Below are 19,419 nucleotides of genomic sequence, written 5' to 3' on the forward strand. Positions count from 1 at the left end.
AGGGATGCCATATAAACTCCTTTTATTATAGCCTTGCATCGAGGGAAAGGATTACATTTCGTAGTTTGTGGACGCTCATACAATAGGGTGCAGGACATTGTTTTAACAGTTTAGAGTTCATCTTGTTGATTACATGCAGCCAGTATATATAGAGTCACACATACTATATGGGTTCTCCTGCCGTTCGAGAAAAGTGCAAATGATTATAGAATGAGCTAGTTGGTAAGAATTAGCAAACTCTTTCTTGGTAGTTGCTTCTGTTAGGCACTTCCTAAATTTTTACCGAATATGTTCTTGCTGTGTGGGTGTTGTGCTCCATGGCACCAGTTCCTCATTTTTTTCATATGCACCCTTCTAATTGCATAATTACCATAGCAGGTTGGTTTCCTAGAGTAGGCTAGACCACAGGAGCTCTATGATGTCCAGCTAAGAATTGCTTTGGTGTAGTGTGTGTGACAGGGATTTTTTCTTTTTTGTTGAGAACTCATTCTACCAGAGCCAAAGCTGCTACCACTGTTTTGGCACGTGGAGTGCTTGTTCTTGACAAATGTCAGGCCGCATGGGCGCTATTGCACACGTTCATGAAGCATTACTGACTTCACGCTCAGTTCCAACGGGAAGGTTTTGTCACCCACTTGGTCTTGTAATGCCTTTTGGTTTGAGCCCAATACACAGACCCTCACCTTTGGGAGGCATTTCTTCAGGATCTATCCTAAATGTGAGGAAACTGTGGCTAGACATATTCACCAGAAGAACAAGGTTCTTACCTTCAGTAAGGCTCTTTCTGGTGGATACTCCATGTGAGTAGTAGAATGATAGCTACAGAGCGTATTTGTTTTGGGATATTCCATAGTGGTGTCATGATGTCAAGAGTTTGAGGTACAACATATTGGGATGGAAAGAGGTGCAGGTTTTTTCAATTTTCAGGTGCATAGTCTCGTTGGATGTGGTGTGCACATTGTTTACGAATGTTGTAGAGGTGCATAATGTAGCGTATGCATTTGTGGGTATGCGATATGTATGGTCTGCACCTGTTTTAAGTTGCTGGCGGCAGAAAACTGGAATGTATGACACTATTTTTTTATGATACAAATTACAGGAGTAGTTGGATAGCTATGTGGTGTATTAGGTCCTCCGAAGAAAAGTCCATGACACACAGATCCTATAGCTTTTTACTTCATTATTTTGTTTATCCATATGTACCTACTACCTCTCATAGAGGTACATATAACGGATCCCTGTCACTGAGATTATCATACTTTTATTCAGATACCCATTTCTCTTTGCTATTCATCCTGATCAGTCACAATGTTTGTAATTCAATGTTCTTGGCTTTTTCCTTCGAGTACATAGCTAAGAGTCTAAAAAATATGTTTAGGAGATGTATAAAATGTGATACTTCTTAGACAATTGTAAAATTACTTAATTCGGACATCTGCTCCTTACATAGGTCCGAGTTAAGACCAGAAAACATTCATCTACTTCTACCCGATTCGCACTTAACACTACTGACCACATGTTGCAGCAATAAAAAATTAATATCTTTGCTTCGGTGGTAGCCCTCACACTTTGTCCATGCTATTGGACATACTGTACAGTGATTGTCGGTCCACAGAGGTTTTCCTGCACTCAAGCTGGTGGTGTTCCTGCTCTTCTTGGCGACCTGTGCAGCTCCACAGAACAGCCAACTTCTCAGACGTAGTCATGTCACGTGGTGAAAGTAGATAATAGTAGATAAAAACTGCAACCGTGCCTCCTAGTATAGGTCCGATCCAGAAGATCTGAGGTAAAAAAATTGAACATTAGCTCTGAACTACCCAAAAGGATCCATATCCGTGTTGCTATCACTCGCTCATTTTTCCAGATTTTCTAAACTTACCATTCCACCACCACCTCACTTTAAACTCTCTTCATACTAATCCATGGTCTCCCTTAACATTGAAGTCTTCCCTATCCATTTACAGCCTTGCTGCTTCATGCAGACTGAAATAAAATGTCACCCCACTATATAAGTGTTTGCCCTTGAGGCTACAGCCCACATTGATCAATGGGTATCCTTTCCTTTACGCATGAAATGCACTCCTCTAATTTCCTCCAGTCATGCGCTCTGTAACTCCTTCTTTCCATAACTGGAGTTATTTCCTCACGGTTCATATTATTCCTGCGTTTGGAGCTGTCTATTTTAGGTCCATATTCTCACTTCGCAGCTTGGGATTTCCTATGTGAATTTCAGACAAATTCTTACCCAGTGGACAGGGAAGTTTCCTGTTATCAGCGATGGTCCAAAGGATCGAGCAGGATTCATAGAGCAGCCAGTATAGTATATCTAAAAAATGAGTACAGAATCAGAAATCAAACATTACAGCCTCAATTTTCAGAGCTCAGTGTTAATACTAAAGAGATAATGTAAGGTATGGAGGAACAGTGTATCCAACATAAAATGATGCTTTGAGCATTCCACCAACCTCTCAGTTCCTTCGCCCCATTTACAGGTGGAGAAGCCGGCGGGGTTCTGTTGGCAGAGCCCCATCTGTCTCTGCCTGTGGAAACCCTTGATCTGCCCACCACAGGGCTCCTGAGCTATAGTGACGACTGCCCCACCCTATTTAGGGTGGGTTACTGTCACTAGTTTTCCAAAACCGGAACTGCTGTACAAGACATGGCTGTCCCTTGTAGCAAATGTACGCCTTGGCCCCTCACGCACTCTTGGGGACACTCCGTTTACATCAGCACACTGTCATTTTCTTCTGCAAGACCAAACTCCAGCTTAAAATACTTATCCAATAAAGATCATCAAACATGGCACCTGTTTGGCAAGGCTCAGTCCCTTCAGTAGAGCTGCTGTTGTGCCTGATACAGAGGAAGCTGGCATGGTTTAATACTTTGAAAAGCATGGTTAAAGAAAATTCTAATTCCAATTTCTATTCTAAATTCTAGTTATAATTGTTATCAGAGCAGACCTTGCTGGAGGATTTGCCACCACCATGCAACAGCAAAGGAGTGGTAATTCCTCTGTTGAGGAATTTTCCTGTGGAAATTACAGATAAGAAGGAAATTATGTAGCTACTGTTTTTCATAGCACTATTCTCAAAAGAAGGAAACATTGTCTTTACAAAGGCCTTGCAACAAGCTGCTCTCAGTACATTGTTAGCAGCAATGCTCGTTGTTATGAAGGCCCAAAGTATCAAGAATTGGAGAAGCAGTTGCTGTGTTGTGGTTTGCTGAGAGTGACTGTCATTGTTTCTGTTCATACCTATCTCCTAACCCACCTGCCTGTTACAGTTAAGCAGGAAATATGCTTTTATACGGTGCTGCTTGCTACGTGGAAGTAGCGAGTATAATTCCGCCTATTACAGAGAAGCAGAGAGTATGTTTCCATGTAACAATAAAGTTGCTCATTACAGCAGAGGAAACAGTATAACGGTGCCCGCTAAAGTAACATTTGTGTTGCCCTTTTTTCCGCTTGCTATAGGGAAACAGGCAGCGTGTTTTAATGTAGTGGCTCCTTCAGGAGAAGCAGGTAGTATGTTTTTGAATCCCTCTTCCTGCCTATTGGAGAAAACAGGAAGATTGTTTCTATAGGGTTATGCCTGTGACAAGGATGAAGTCATTAATTTTTATATATGATGCTGCTTGCTACACCCAATCAAGCAGTATTTTTCTGTGTAATGTTGACTGTTACAAGGAATCCGTTTTTTAAATCTATTTTTTATAATTGTGAACATTTGCAGGTCGCATTAAGAGAACCAATTATTCCCCTTAACAAAATATTTACTTTTTAATGCCTTTATTATATACTTGAACAGGTGCCTGTAAACTTCCTGTACTGTTTCCCCTGCTGTCCTCGGTCTGTTAATCAGCCTAGAAGCCCTCTGAATCGAATGTGGCCTTCAGCCACATCATGTGCTCAATCCACTCCTTCGCAGAGCTCAAAGGACGTGGCCTTCTGGTGTGCCCAAAAAGCTCAGGATGATGAGGGTGATTTTTAACTTTGCTAAGCTGTACCCCTTACTAAAAAAAAAAAACCTTTGGACAAGGACTTCAGCAATGCCCTCTGCATTGTAGGTTTTGGGTGCGGCTGAAAACCACACCCTTGGCCTCTCTGCTTTTATTGAACCTACTGACCACAGTTTCTGGTCATACTGTATGAGCTCTTACCACGCTTATGGCCTTCGGTCATGGCTAGCATTGCCAGTCATTCAACCCCTCTCAGTTATTCCCCAATGCGCACAGCTCCTTCTAAGTAAGTATGGTGTTGTCTATGACCATGAGATACAACTAGTCAAAATGCCTCCAGGGGCTGCAGCTCATGCCTTTCTATTTAGGACTCTAGGTGCAGATTGAGGGAAAGTTTGACCAAAAGGTAGAGGGAGAGTGAGAGGATATTTTAAATGTATGTTATACATCTTCTCATGCATTTACATCTATGAATGAAAATATATAACGTCCCTGTAGGAAGCTGGCTTTTAATGTAGTTGGCCAATGTAAGGGCACACTGTGCAAAAAGTCCATATGACCCTTATTGGTTTACAGGGGTTTACTTTAATAATCCCAAATGCTCTGTCTGTGGTAGTGTGGTCGAGCAGCTTAGGCGTATCAGAGGGAAGTGTTAAGAATTTGTTGTACACACAGAGTCAATAAATGGGACACACACTCAAGAAGAAATCTGAGACCAATTTATAAAAATAACACAGATTTTGTTATGAATTTAGACACCAACATCTTCAGAATCAGGTAAGTACTTTTTAAGTACTTTTAAAGTTATCAATTTTACAAGTAAACAGTAAAATACTCAAATTATGTTTTTTGATGTAGGAGCCTCGAACTGGTAATGTTATCCTATGGGAGGAAAACATACGCAGCAAACATATGCTTGAAGTCTGTGATTGGAGGTGCCCTTTAGGACTGGAGGTACTCTGGGGCCAAGGTGTCCTGGGGTGTCCGGGTGCAGAGGTGCTGGTAGGGATGGTTGCCTCGAGTAATACATCAGTAAAGTCAATGTACCTGATATAAAGAGGCTGCAAGGGAGACTTGGAGACAAGTCTAGAAGAACCCATAGGGGAGTTCAAGTCGTGAACAGTCAGGGGTCCTGTACCTGGGCTGTGGGGCTCTGGTGTAGAGAAGTTTGTCTGGATGGCCGTTTGTGTTTGTGGCTCTCACGGGTCTCGGTTGCCTGCAGAGGACAGGAACAAAAAGATAGCAGGGCCACTCTCATTGTGGATCTCACCGGTCCTTAAGTCCCTCATCGTTTCACTGGCGGTGGTGTCCGGGCTGGACACAAACAACCCTTTGGTTGCTGCAAGTGCTCCGGCCCTCAGGGTATTGGTGTGGGGGATCCTGGAGGGTCTAGCACCTCGAAACTTGGCAGAGAGACGGAGCTGACCTCCTAGATCTATTAAGACTTCCTCCTAATGTGCTGCTCCCTCAGTGGGCCCAACGGCCAGCAACACGGTGTGCCGGACAATGGCAGTCAGTGCCTGCAGATGGCTCCTCCACCCGAAGGGCAATGCTAGATGATTGGTGAAATGCTCAATAGTCCTCCATGTGTTGGGGAGGAAACACAGCTTTTGGATAACTCGGGTCTTTGTAAATATCAAGGTACCAGCCGTCATGCAGGGTTTTGTGACAAGTTCGGGGTAGCTCCTCAGTTCTCGCAGTGATGACTCTTCTTTGTCTTCCTTCTGTTCCCAGGTAGAAAAATTAGTTTCTCTGGTGTCAGGGACCCCTAAATACTCAATGTAGGGACATTTAGGGGAGTATATAGCAGTAGCTAATGGGCTACCTACCATTAGGGGGATTACAACCCCAATATCACTGTGCCTGGCGGGAGTGGGCATAACCCTGACCCAGAATTCTCTATTTTAACCAAAACAAGATGGCGAAACCCTTCTCTGCATGTTCACTTTAGGTAGCCCACCTTAGGGGTATGACTAGCCTGTAAGTGAAACACCCTTCCTGAAAATCTCATTTTCTGCCTGCTCTGATGCCAAATGGGCCTCAAGGCTGGGGATGGTGTTCCCCAGATCTGGGGGAAGCTGTGGTCAAATATCAAAGGTGGCAGAGGCTTTGAATTTGAAGCCTCTGGCCTTGACATGGAAAATTAACTAGCCATCCTGCTGGAGGGGGTGTGATCATCTTCTGCCAGGCAGGCAGTGTTCCTGACCTCTGAGAGTGTGGGCTCTCACCTGCAGGGGGTCAGAAACTCATCTGTGGGGGGTAGCTGGACGATACCATTCAGACAACACACTAAGTGATTATTATGGATACAGAGGGCACCTCTAAGATGCCCTCTCAGTGCAAGAATTCATAAATCCAATACTGGCATGAGAACAGATTTATTAAGACAAGATGTTTGATAGCAAACATCAGTATTTTCCGTGAAGCCATTATGTAGCTGGGTAACTCGTAATGACCAGTGCCCAGTACATACCTTTAAAATGGCGTCATGATCACTTTAAATGTCTAGAAATGAAGCTAGTCATCACAGGGGCATAACTGTTCAAGCAGATGTACCCTCACATGTAATATAATGATCCCTGCCTTAGGGTTCTAAGACCTGTTGTAGAGTTGAATTACATATGGGACATGCACTGTACATGCACTGTACTTGGGCATTGCACACAGGAAGGGGGAAATGTCCAGTTTTTGGAATGGCTTGCACCATTTCATGCATCTTGCAATGGCAGGCTGCATGCAGTTTGTGTGTGGGTCCCTTTGGGTTACATAATACATGTTACAGCTCTTAGGGACCCTCTTTAGAATCTATGTCCTGTGTTTGCCAGGGGCACCATTTACCAGGGACTTACAAGGGTGCTAAAGTATTTGCCAATGGGTTACAATTACGCATTTGTCTTGTCCTTAGGGAAAGAGCAGTGGCACTGAGGCCTGGTTAGCAGAGACGGGGTGCACTACCAATCAACATCTGTACCAGTATGCAAAAAGTGGGGGTGACCATGCCAAAAGTGGTACTTTTCTACAGTCTCCAAGGAAAAGGAGAGGAGCACTTGGTAGTATGAACTGGAATATAATCATATGATTTACTGTCACTTGGAATTCCTATTTAATAAGGCGTGAATCTTTCAGCCATTTGAATGCCATGCTTACTCTTCTGCTTGCTGGCGAGAATATAGTATATATATATATATATATATATATATATATATATATATATATATATATAAACTTACCTGTAGGTGAAATATGAAAGGTATTAATGTGCCTTATAGAGATATTAAAATAGTGAAAGCAAGGTCCGGCATCAAGGGTGTTTATTGTCCCTTATATCCGGAGGTCATCATGTTTTTGCCAACTTTTCAAGCCTCACGAGGAGTCAATGGCATTCTTCAGGACCGAAGAGTCCACCAAACCTATCTTCCTACAGTGAACTTTCACAATGGATGCAAAATCATATGAGACAACGAAACACAAAAGGTTAAAGCAAGCCAAGCATTGTTGTCATTCATGAATCTGGAATGAAGAAGACAGCAATACTAAGGTTATTCACTTCATCTCTCCATAATCACTTTATAGGTAGACAGTTAGAAATAGTTTTCTAACTCGAACAGAGCTACAGTACACTGCAAACACATGCATTCCCACTGCATATGTTCTGTACAGATTTGGTGAGTCAAACGTGGAAAAGTCCTAGATTACATTTTCAAAAAGGGCCTTCAATGAGGATACAACACGAGTACATTTCTATGTCACAGATTAAAGTATGAAGTAGCAACACTGTGGACATCTCTTGCCCAGAAGCATGTCTCATTATTTTGAGGGAGTAAAAAGGGGTACCTACTACTCCACGAGGCGTTGCCGTACAGAGGCCTCTGCTTCTTCAAAATGAGAAGATACCTTGGCAATGCCTTATTTGAGTTCCATGGTCGAAATGTGACACACTGATCCCAGTTTCTCTTCACCCAAATGTCATAGTCCCTTGCCTTTGGCTGTATATAGTGGGTCCTGAGTACAGTACATGATATTTCACCATAAACTACATGCATCCCCAGAGCTCAATGTGCCAGGCCTTCTACCTTACCCAGTAACTTTTTCGCACAGAGCTTGGATTTAGTTCATTCCCAAACACCATTTCCTAATTTTCTCAGAGCCCACTGGTCCATGGCCCTTGGCATTGTTCAACAGACGTTTGGCACAGGACATGGTCTCCAGCCACATAATACACCCAATGCCACTGACTCCTGAGCCATAGGCATTACCTTTGCCTCTGCCAAGCAGGGTATGAGCATATGCTATAACATTCAACTCTACCCTTCATCCCGTGGCCCTCCCTTCAGAGCCTATTCACAGACTTTTTTTATTCCCAGAAGTCTCTGGGCACAGAGAGTTGACATTGGCCACATCCCTAGCCTGGTCTCCAGCTGCCAGCGCCTTCCACAGTGTGTCTTTTTCCCAAGTCTTGGATCTAGTCCTCTGTTGTGAGAGCAGGCAGGGCACCATTTTCAGTCATGAACAGTTGCCCACCCCTTACTTATAGCTTCTGATCACAGACGCTTGGCTTTGACCAAGGCCTGCGTCAGCTAATCCTTCTGCCAAATCACTGTGGCCAGAGGTCCTGGCCTCCGTCCATACTTCGTGCCCACAGTTCCATTCTTCACTGCCTCCTGGACAAGGCCTCGAATCATGTCCATTGGACACTTGGAACAGGGAATTGTCCTTTGTTGCAGTGTGCTCCCCGCCCCTTACCCTGTACCCCATCCTCAGGTGTCAGTTCAATCCTCAGGCCGCTACAGTTGATAAACACAGCGATAGGACGGGAATGGGTCACACAGTACCCCAGGTTACTATTCGTGATGAACCAGGCTTTGTTAAAGAAGAATCAGTGAGGTTTCCAATATTTCCCGATGCTGAAGTATGCAAAGCATAAACTGACTGAAATCCAGGTATGAATAATGAATACAGTGACGCCGTAAGGATTATTTAGAGCTCTGAACAAGACATACTTTGGGGTACCCAGCTGCAACCACTTTGAATGTATCACCCTCGTGATGCCAAAAAGCACTGGATTATACTTTAAAGTTTCAGAAAAAAGGGGCATGCAAAAACACAAGAAAGCATAAGTCCACCAACAAACAAAGCGTGAACAAGTATTGATAGAGCCATTTCTTTTGTGCCTAGATCTAGATTCATGCAGGGAATATAGTGTCAGCCATTCCTCCTACTGTAGGCAAAACACTGTAAGGATTAGTTTATTTTTTAGAAAGTGATTAGTGCTTTATAATAAAATAAGACCTACACACTGTACTTGAAACTGTAACTTCAATTGCCAGATATTTGTAATGAAAAATTAATTATTTTCACAACTGGCACTCTCACTTGAACAGTGAAAATCAATGTGATGATCCTGAAATTTGGACAGAGCCATCTAGTGAAATCTGACCTGCTCGTTTTATCTCAGTTTTATATGAATACACTTATCGGGGAGACAGTGACCAAGAAATATGCAGAGAAAGAGAGGTAGTGAGAGAGAGGTAAGGCTTTAGAGTGAGCTAGAGAACTTAAGGGATAAGGAAATTAAAATGTGGAGATAGGTGGGAGTGAAGACATTAAACCGCGGAGAGCGTATTTTATTTTATGTGCTTGCATTAAAAATGTCAACTGTTTTACACTACATAATTGCACATTAGTACACATTTTAAACATATTGCCATTTTGTTTTTTAGTGTTGTAACTTGCACACTTAGCCTTATGTAACCTCATTTTAAAATTGACAAAGCCAAGCAAGAACTGCAGATTTAGTGGGCCGCTTCCTACTGAATCCTACTGTATCTTCATCCCAAGGTGTTATCGCATTTTTCTGATGAGAAGAGCTCGACCTCTGTTCATTAGTGCCTAGCTCGAGCTTTATTGTCAATATGTAACTTTCCCTGCTTCCTGTATTGAAGAAAATGTATACAAGTAGAGCAGAACTGTATCCAATGTATCATTAAGTGATCCAGCACTTCAGAGAGAGATATACTGGTCCATTGACTTTATGAATCTCACTTAGAGTAATTTTGTCTGCTTTATTTTTGGCTATTAAAATTCTGTTAGACTTCTATGAGGTTCTCTGAATGTTTATTTTCTATTAACATAATAAAGAAAGAAGCAGAGGTAGACAAAGAGATTTTGGCAAGAATGGAGTAAGTTAGTTCTAGATTTGAGGTGGAATTGACAGAAATAAAGAAGTTTGCAGGTAGAGAAGTTAGGTCGTGAATGAATGGAGAGGTAAATTGAGAAATTTGGTAGAAAGAGAAGTGGGGTAGAGATATGAAGTAGTAAAAGATAAACGCATCAGAGAAATTAGATAGGTGATGTACACGTGGTGAGGAAGAGACAAGATGAGAGAGGTAGAGTCATGCGGTATAGAGAAATGGAGGTAGTGATAGAGAGATCAGGTAAAGAGAGATGAGGTTAGGAGATGGAGATGAAGTAGATGTAGGAGAGCTACAGGGAGATGAATGGAAATATAGCCGAGGGGAGTGAGGTGGGGAGTGTTATGGGAGAGAGGTGATATAGACAAAGGGATGTAGAGGTTGGCACATGAGAGGTAGGGTCATGAGAGAAGTAAAAGGATGCCGTTGTGAGCGATATTGAGAGAGCGGTGAGTAACACGAAAATGAGGTAGAGAGTTGAGAAAGAGTTGAGAAAGAGAGAAAAGGACTAGATATGTAGAGATAAGCAGATGCAAAGAGAGAGGTATAAAGAGAGGGCTGAGTTGGAAGAGGTGTCATGAAGTAAACAGAGAGGCATGAGACAGAAATATTACCTTTTCATTACCACTAACTGAGATCCTAAGGATTGAGGTTAGGCAGGGCTCATATGCACACTAAGCATTTGTGAAGTGTGCATCCCCTGATTTGAAACTTAAAAGTCTGGGGCATATTATCAAGACAGGCGATAAAATTATCGCCATTTTAGCGGCAGAAAACTGCCGCTAAAACGGCGATAATGGGCTTGATAATATGCTCTATGGAATTCCAAATGAAGCCCATGTTAGATGCTATTCACATCTAACATGGGCCTAGATGTATCAAGCCTTTTGCGAATCGCAAACGGTCTATTTGCATGTTTTGGCATGCATCCAAAATTCGCAAATTAAGGAATAGCAAAAATTTGCCATTCCTTATTTTGCCATAGCATTTAAGCAATCGCAATTTTGCGATTCCTTAAAAGCTATGTATGTAGCATTTTTGAATTGCGATTTTTGGTTGAGAAATCGCAAATTACCACCAACTTGTAGTTGATGGTAATTTGCGAATTCTTTAAAAAATGCACAATTTAGCATTTTTGAAGTTGGCATGTGACGCACACACATGCCCATAGGGCATGTATGTGCTCCATATGCACACACATAGGAATGAATGGGAAATTATTCCTTAATTGCGAATTCGAAGGAAGATTAAGAAATCGCCAAAAATGGCGATTTTTTTACATACATCCCATTTTGCTATTTCTAAATAGCGATTCCTTAAAAATAGCTATTTAGAAATCGCAAAGGGGTATGTTGATACATCTACCCATGGGCTTCAATTGGAATTCCATAGAGCATATTATCAAGCCCATTATCACCTGTCTTGATAATATGCCCCTCTGTTTTTAAGCACGTTGCTTTTACAGAGTGGCTTCTGACTGTCCCAATCACTTTACTAATGACCCCCTTGCAAGGTGAGCAGCCTGGGCAGATGCCCACTTGGTCCATCTTAAAGTGTCTCTGCTTACACAGTACTAAAGTAGCAACAGATCTTCCTCCTGTTTTTCCTCCTCTTCCTCCTTCTGCCCCCCTCTCACTGTGGCAGAATGTTAACACTAAATAGGCTGACAGCAGCCTCTGCTATATTCTCTGTCCTGGTAATTAGGCACTTAATATCCTCGGAGCTGTTTCTCGTCTCTTTGATTCACTAAGTGGACTGACTGAGGTAAAAACAGTGGCTGCCGGGATACTGAATACTTTCTCCACCAAAGTGTCTGCTTCTTATATCTGAAGAGCAACTTAGGGGTGCTACGGAGGACTCTGAAGTGAATTGAATGGTGGAAATTATGTCACATACTCTACGCTGGCAATTCACCCTGAAATGGGGGTACATTGTTTGTGACCATATAGCTAGCCTTCTTAACATGCATGGGGCGTTTCCCAGCATGTTAGGGGCATAACCCTACCCTTCTTGTTAAAGTTCTCCACAGATGTTGTTCACAATGCAACTTTTCCAAACATGGTAGTAAGTCTCTGCTATAAATGGAGTGACTGACCACCACTATGTTTGGTGAAGTTAGCACTGCTGCTTGGTGGACCTGATATTGGAAATAGAGGTGTCTATGCTAACTTCAGAGCTCTAAATTGAATGTTCAAGCAACCTGAGATGCAGATGGTGGAATCCCTGTTCTTGGCAGATCCTCAGGTGCTGCACTCCTTTTAATGAGGCCCTAACAGACATGCTGTTATGCGTGCATACTGAATAAGTAGATATGTTCACAGACATTAATGATGCTGAGGCTGGTGTGAGTTTGGATGTCTTGAGGGGTGCTTCATCACACTCGACCATTCTGCAAAGATGGGGAGTGGCAATGTAGGGGAAGGAGACAAGTTCCTCCCCATCACTTGGGCAGGGTCTGAAAGATATAGAATTGCATTCCATGAGCCTGAAGTGTAGCCATTGATCCCAGACATTCAGTGGTGTAGCATGAAGACAATGTTAGTATTATTCTCTCCCCTACCACCATGACAAGCGAGGAAAAGGATGAGCGAAGGAGAACAAACCTTTGACCTACCAATGTTTGCATTATGTTTCAGTAGGTCTCCCACTGTGCTGCAACTTGTTTTCATCTTATCCCAATGTTAGCGAACATAGGGAGTGTTGTTTTTTTAGGTAAAACAGCTGTCTCCTTCCTCTCTCAAAATCGAATATGCTACACAATGTCTGTCCCATTTGAATGGTGCAGTTTGTTTTGGGAATTTAAAACGGCCCTTTCCCCTTGTTTAATCTCTGGTAGGAATCATCTTCATGCTTATGATACAAATATAGCAAACAAGATGGCTCTCCTCAGACATTTTCAGATTTTCAGAGTCTCAGCCAAGCATGTTGCTCCTTTTTTTAACCAATCATTTTTTTCGGGTACATCAGGAAAACATAGCCAATTAGGAGGTGTGTTTCCCTTTTAAAATTTTCCAGACCTTTTCAAGCACATCAACAGATCACACATTTGATCTTATTGAGGTTTTGCCCCAACGTCTGACCAAAATACACAAAACTAGTTAGAGGACCACATTTTTCAGCATTTGTTTTCTGTTGTCCCTGACGAATTTCTCAATTGAGACTTCTAAGGGAATTCTTCACAGTGATGGACTTTCCGGATGGCCTATTAAAAAAGATTTCAAGAGTTGATGGATACTAATAATGTGGCCTCTCATATTAAAGGTCACAGTTTGAATTTGCTTAAATGTAAAAATATAAATATTGTATGATCGGAACATTTCTTTCTAAATTTTAGATAAATTTCACCCATCCCGAGCTGCTGTCACAGTGTGGTAGGAAGATACCGATTGCACGGGGGCCACCAAAGGCCTCCACACGTCCCGCTTTTCCCGGGCCCACCCCGCACGTGCTTGTGCCATCGCTGTGCTTGCACTGTGAGTGTGGAGCCGCCTGCCCTCGGCTTTGGGTTGACGCCGCCGCATCCCTCAGACTCACGTCTGGCGGTGGTGAGCGGCGGTAGAGAGCACAAGTTGCACAGAGCCACAGCAAGGAGCCACAGCAAGGAGTCCAGCACAGATCAAAGCAAGTAAAGGCGAGGAGGCACGGAGCTACACAAACTGATAGCGAGCAAGTTCGGGAAATAAATGGTGAAGAGTTGGTGCGGGGTTGTTGTGAGGGGCTTTGACTCGGACCTGGTTGCCCCCCCCTTCCCACACTCTGTTACTTATCCTTAAAGGAAGGTCAGGCTAAATTACACCCATCACCTTTGTACATAGCCTGACTAATTCAACCTTTGAATTATTTGAAAACTGCTACCTAGATAAAAAAAATTAAAAAACAAAGGCTAATCTTAAATTTATCTCCCAATCCTCATCCCTTATATCTCAATTTACAGTTTCAGAACTTCAGTTGCCCATTCGGGATAGGGCAACTCTTTGTAACAACTCGCCATGAGATCAGGAAAACCCAGAGGAGGGGAAAAAAAAGATAAAAAGCCCACTGTTAGTTCAAAGAAGGAGATGATAATGGATGGAGCCAAGGTGCTGGTTAAGGCGGATATCAGTACTTCACTCGGATTTACACCAGGAATCACACCTGGAGTAACACCAGGGGGGACCAATGCAGGATGGGGGCAATTCAACGGTGACAGGCTGCAGGTGTTGGGAGTTTCAACCTCTGTTATGTCTGTTACATCAGTAACCCATGGATCAGCAAGTGTAAAGTGAATCACCTTCAGCAGCAGCAAAAATGTCACTGAGTCAGCCCCTCAGGTTGCCCATGACAGGGGCAAGAAAGGAACTTCATCAGTTCCACCAGCACCATCAAGGCACCACTCATGCCCTAACAGCAGCAAACAGGCATTGATCACAGATTTCCTAAGTGTGGCAACTAAAACTATTGAGGAAAATAAGGAAAACAATGTTAATAATGACTCCAATAATTCAAATGATTTTACAAGCTTAAATTACAATAATTCTAATAATAAAATTATAGAAGTTCAAAACATAATTGACATAAATGTCTTCCAAGACAGAAGCGATAAATATAGCAAAATAGCAACTGAAGATCTCAGGGAGATACGACCATACACTCAGTGCACAATAGATTTTGAAGTTCAAGGCTCCCAAATCCAAACATCCACAGCGCTCCTAGAAAGTGGACAAAGTTACAATGCAAAGACGACGGAGGCACTAATCCATAATAATCCTTTCTTGTCAGAAACACAACTCCTGCAGAAGCAACAACAGTCTTTCACCGGTCTCAGTAGCAACAATGAGACCATTCCAAAACATCAGATGAGCTCTAACATATTTATTCCTTATGGAAATAGATATAATTAGTAGGAGGTCCTATATGCAGAGGTGCTGGTTTGTGCTAAAATGCACACAAACAAGCAGGACCAATTCACCTTGCCATCTAAGTCATTAGAAAAAGACCATCTAAGTGGACATGAGCTCATGATCTTCAATCAACATGCTGATAAGTACCTTAAAGGCAAAAACCTTGATAATTCTTCGATGATGCCACCGTCACAAAACAGGGTTCGATCAAGGGAGTTCTCTGGCGTACTGGATTTTTCACCTCCAGACGTCCACCGCCTTCAGGAACAGAGAGCTAGCTCTCCACCATCAGCAGTATGGTCACACTTGCTAGACACTTTGGATACCATCGGTAAAGCTATGAGTTACCACGCAGATAAATTAGATACCCAAGTGGAACTTCTAAACACGCTTGCCATTTATGTTCAGGGGTGGAACAAAAGCTGCAAAATGTTAATGAAATGATCACGAGGGTACAGTCAGATAGAGAAACAACTTACCAATCGTGTCACTGTTACTGCGCCCAAATAATAGACCAACTAGCTGCAGTCCCAATCATAATGACCGAACTATTGGGGGCCATTAGGGCTACTCCTTCAAAAATCAATTTATTAGCAGAGAGAGCAAAATAAACACAGAGGGAAGAGGACCAGACTTGTTTGAGCCCTTACAAGGAGGAAAATGTAAGAGTCATAGGGATCAATGCAGCTCAAACACCGGGCGCTACCAACACACCACAGCAATCAAACATTACAGAAAACAGACATGCCTTGGCCACTTCACGAGCTGATAATTGTCACGAGCAAAATACAAATCAAACAAAAGGCGTAGCTCCTCTAAGCAAGCGAGAGAGAAAACGTCTGAGAAAGGCCAGAAAGGTAAAAAGACAAGACAGGACCCAAACGTAATCAACACCACGTTAGAGCCAGAAGTGACTCGAAACTAAGCTAATGCTATAATCACAAGCAATTAGGACGCAAGCCCAGCGGCTCATTTGACCGTATCAATTCAAAAATCCATCGCCTCGAAAAGCCTCACTCAATTTACAACGGAAAATTCCCAGGCAGTAAAAGTCTACAGCATATTTAAGCCCTTAGAGAAGGGAAAGAAACGGCACTCAACAACTCAGACTACACAAACTATAAGTACATTACCCCCACTAGGGCCTAATATGATAGAACCTACCACAACCAGCATTAAGGGAGTTCACCTTCCCAAGGAGGGTGACAAGGAAGAGGAGAGGAGAAACCTTGAACTTATAAATAGACATCGTCTGGGAAGTTGCGCGACATCGCCGGCTAAGGCCAACAACACATATATACAAAGCAATACATGTAACGTTCAGAAATTCTTTGGGACCTCCTTGGAGCAAATTGTGGGGGTAAAACAAAGTGATATGAGTGCAGTTACTAAACAAAGGCCGGACATTGTTGACAACAACATTAAACTGGAATTTATCCACCACTATGTCTCAAGGGAAACTCAAGATATCCTCAACAGAGGCGCATTATTAAAATTAATTAAAGCACTTCCTTCCCTGAGCCATATTGGTACCTGCAATTTAGAAAGTATAGAATTCAGACTCAATTCTGACTCAACGGGCCATGAAATCACCATAGCAACTTTTTCCGACATTTCCATCGTTGAGCAGATTTAGTAGCAACAGGATTTATTTGCCAAATGGGGCATAGAGATAGAAAAGCTTGCTCTGCCCCGTTATCCAACACCGTTACAACTACCAAATCTACTGAAGGGTATGCTGAGAGGTGCGAAAGGCCCGGATCAATCCAGCCCAGGCAATGGCATAGTTCAAACCGGTAGTAAAATCATCATCGACATCGCTCAGCCCGCAGCAGACAAGCACCCGCCCCACGGGCAGAGGAATCCGTCTGGTACCAGTCACGGTATGGCATGAAGAAACCCACCCAAAGCATTAAATCCAGCTAATTGCTGCAGCATCTGCTCTTGGAATGTGAACGGCCTAAGTGCAAAATTGAAAGATCCAGACTTTAGGGAATTCCTTACTCAATATGACCTACACCTCCTCCAGGAGACATGGCAGACAAATCCAACATCAATTGTGGGATATAAAGAATATCTCAATCCGGCTAAGAGGGTTTCCAAATATGGTAGAGCAAAAGGAGGTCTCTCCATTTTTGTTTCGACAAACCTTTCTTGGGAAGCTTCCGAAATAGATCTTGACTTGACTTGGACGTCATGTATGAAACTAGTGGCTACATCCTCCTTTATGCATTTGCCCCTTGCTATTAGAACCTCGAAAAATAGTACTCCATGAGATTTTTAGGAAATATCAATTGAGGTCGTGCAGAGCTGCAGTGATACAATGCCTTGGTGGACTGTCAATACAGTTGTCATGTCGAGTCATCACCTTTTGGAAAATGGCAGCCAAAGAACTGGACAAAAAAACATAATAGTCCACATGGCAAAGATATATGACTGTCTGGTCACTCCCTTCCTGCACTGACATTAAATATCACTCTTTTCATATTGCACTGCGATGAAGTTCTTACAATTTGTATAGATTACAATATTATTTTATGATAGGATAATGTTTTTACTTGTTTGCATTTTATAGATTTTTATCTTTGATAACTATTATGTAATATGTGTATTTTTCCATGCTTTTATGATTTTTAACGAAATCAATTAAAAGTAATACTTACTTACTTATCATGATGCTTACAGAAAGGATGCTGTTTTAGAGAAAACGTGTATATATCGACAAAAAATACAGCTATTAAACAAATTTGAGTTATACGTTGTTATATAAAATACTAGAAACTAATGTCATGGACAGCTACAAAGGCATTTAAAACATACCATCAACGGATTAGCTACCAGTCAAGTTTCCTCCGCAAGACAGAACTGAAGCCATATTGAGGCACGTCAAAATGACATTCTGACGGCCGTAAATGAAGATGGATTCTCATTAACATTAATTATCCGCCTTCAACTGTAGACTGCAGTAGATACGATGTAGGAAGGTGGCTTTTAATGTATTACACCAAAATGAGGTACACTATGTAGAAAGTCCAAATGACCTTTACTGGCTGACAGAGAAATGCTCTCTTCTGTGGTAGTGTGGCTGAGCAGTTTAGACTAATAGAGGGTATTACTAATGCATATGTTGAACAAACAAAAAGTCAATAAATGAGACAAATGCTAAAGGAGAAACTCTAGACCGATTTAGAAAAATAACACTTATTTTTATATATTTTCTAACACCAAGAACTTCAATCTTATGTATGTACTTTTCTAGCTAATGATTTTACAAGAGACAGAAAATGCACTGTATATGCAAAGTAATATGGTAATGAAATCCTATAGAGAAAAACATATACTGCATACAGTCACTTGCCAACAACTTGCGGGACTAATCTTCAGGTCTTAAGATAGGTAGGGACCAAGGCCCAAGACAGCAACTACAGGTGACCTTGGTAGGCTCTGGGGAGTCCTGGTGCAGAGGTGCTTTTTGGTGTGGGGCGACCAGTTGAAGTCAAAGGGAGCAGTACCTACAGAAAGAGTACAGCAGAATTCAAAGGTGAGTTGAGGTATTGGGGGTCTCTGGGTGCTAGAAACGCAGTTGGTTAACTTGCACTCAGGCCATGGGCCTCGGGCACAGAGGTGCAATGAGGGGTCTGATTGCGGAGGTAAGAGGCCCTTGCTTCAGGTTGTGACCTGGTGATGGGTACACAACAGGACAGCTGGGCCACTCTTGATGATGTCTTCTGTGTTGCTAATGTCCCTCGCTGGCTGGCCAGTCTCTGTGGGGTCAGTGTCTGGATTGGACCACCAACAAGTCTTGGCTGGTGCTAGGATTCCGATACCCCGGGTATTGGTGCTGGAGGGCTCCTGAAGTTACTAGTGTCTCATTTCTCCCTGGGGAAACGGGGCTGACCTCAGGGAGCATGGAACACCTCCTCCTGAGTAGCTACTGCATTAGTGAGGCCAGGGGTCAGCAGTTCAGTAAACCAGAGCTTGCATTTTGGTGCACTGCAGGCTGCAGGGAAGTAGCTCTGCTACTCCACGGGAGAGGTTGGCTGTTTTGTGAAGTGCTGGCAACCCTCAAAGACTTTTGGAGGTTGAACAGCTGCGGGTTGAGTCATCTTTGTCGCAATTGTCGGGTACAGCAGGCAGGCAGGCAGTGCTGGTGCCAGTCCATTGCTGGGCCTCAATTCTTGCTTGTGGCACTTCGGTGTCCTTCTTCTTCTTGAGTCAGTTGAAAGTTCCTGGTGTCAGGGGGCCCACCTAAATACTGAATGTAGTCACTTAGAGTGGCACAATACGTGCTGCAAACCTTAAGGACCCTCTTTAGTACCTACATGGGTGCTAAAGGTATTGCCAGATGTGGAACAATTGCACTGTCACTGGGGACCTTGTTAGCAGGAACC

The 19,419-nt window shown here is 42.8% G+C and overlaps 1 protein-coding gene across 1 annotated transcript in view; it reads right to left on the bottom strand.

Moving 5' to 3' along the window:
* Positions 1-737: 737 nt before the first annotated feature.
* Positions 738-19,419, bottom strand: part of LOC144774094 (aquaporin-5-like) — a 35,626-nt gene continuing 16,944 nt past the window's right edge. The window contains exons 3-4 of the mRNA XM_078659123.1: positions 2,246-2,326; positions 738-1,781 (exon numbers count right to left, since the gene is read on the bottom strand). Coding sequence (XP_078515249.1) covers positions 1,563-1,781; positions 2,246-2,326 — 300 coding nt within the window. The 3' untranslated portion in view covers positions 738-1,562. The remainder of the gene's footprint in view (positions 1,782-2,245; positions 2,327-19,419) is intronic.

Source organism: Lissotriton helveticus, chromosome 1_1, assembly GCF_964261635.1.
Source record: "Lissotriton helveticus chromosome 1_1, aLisHel1.1, whole genome shotgun sequence".
NCBI classification, from domain to species: domain Eukaryota; kingdom Metazoa; phylum Chordata; class Amphibia; order Caudata; family Salamandridae; genus Lissotriton; species Lissotriton helveticus.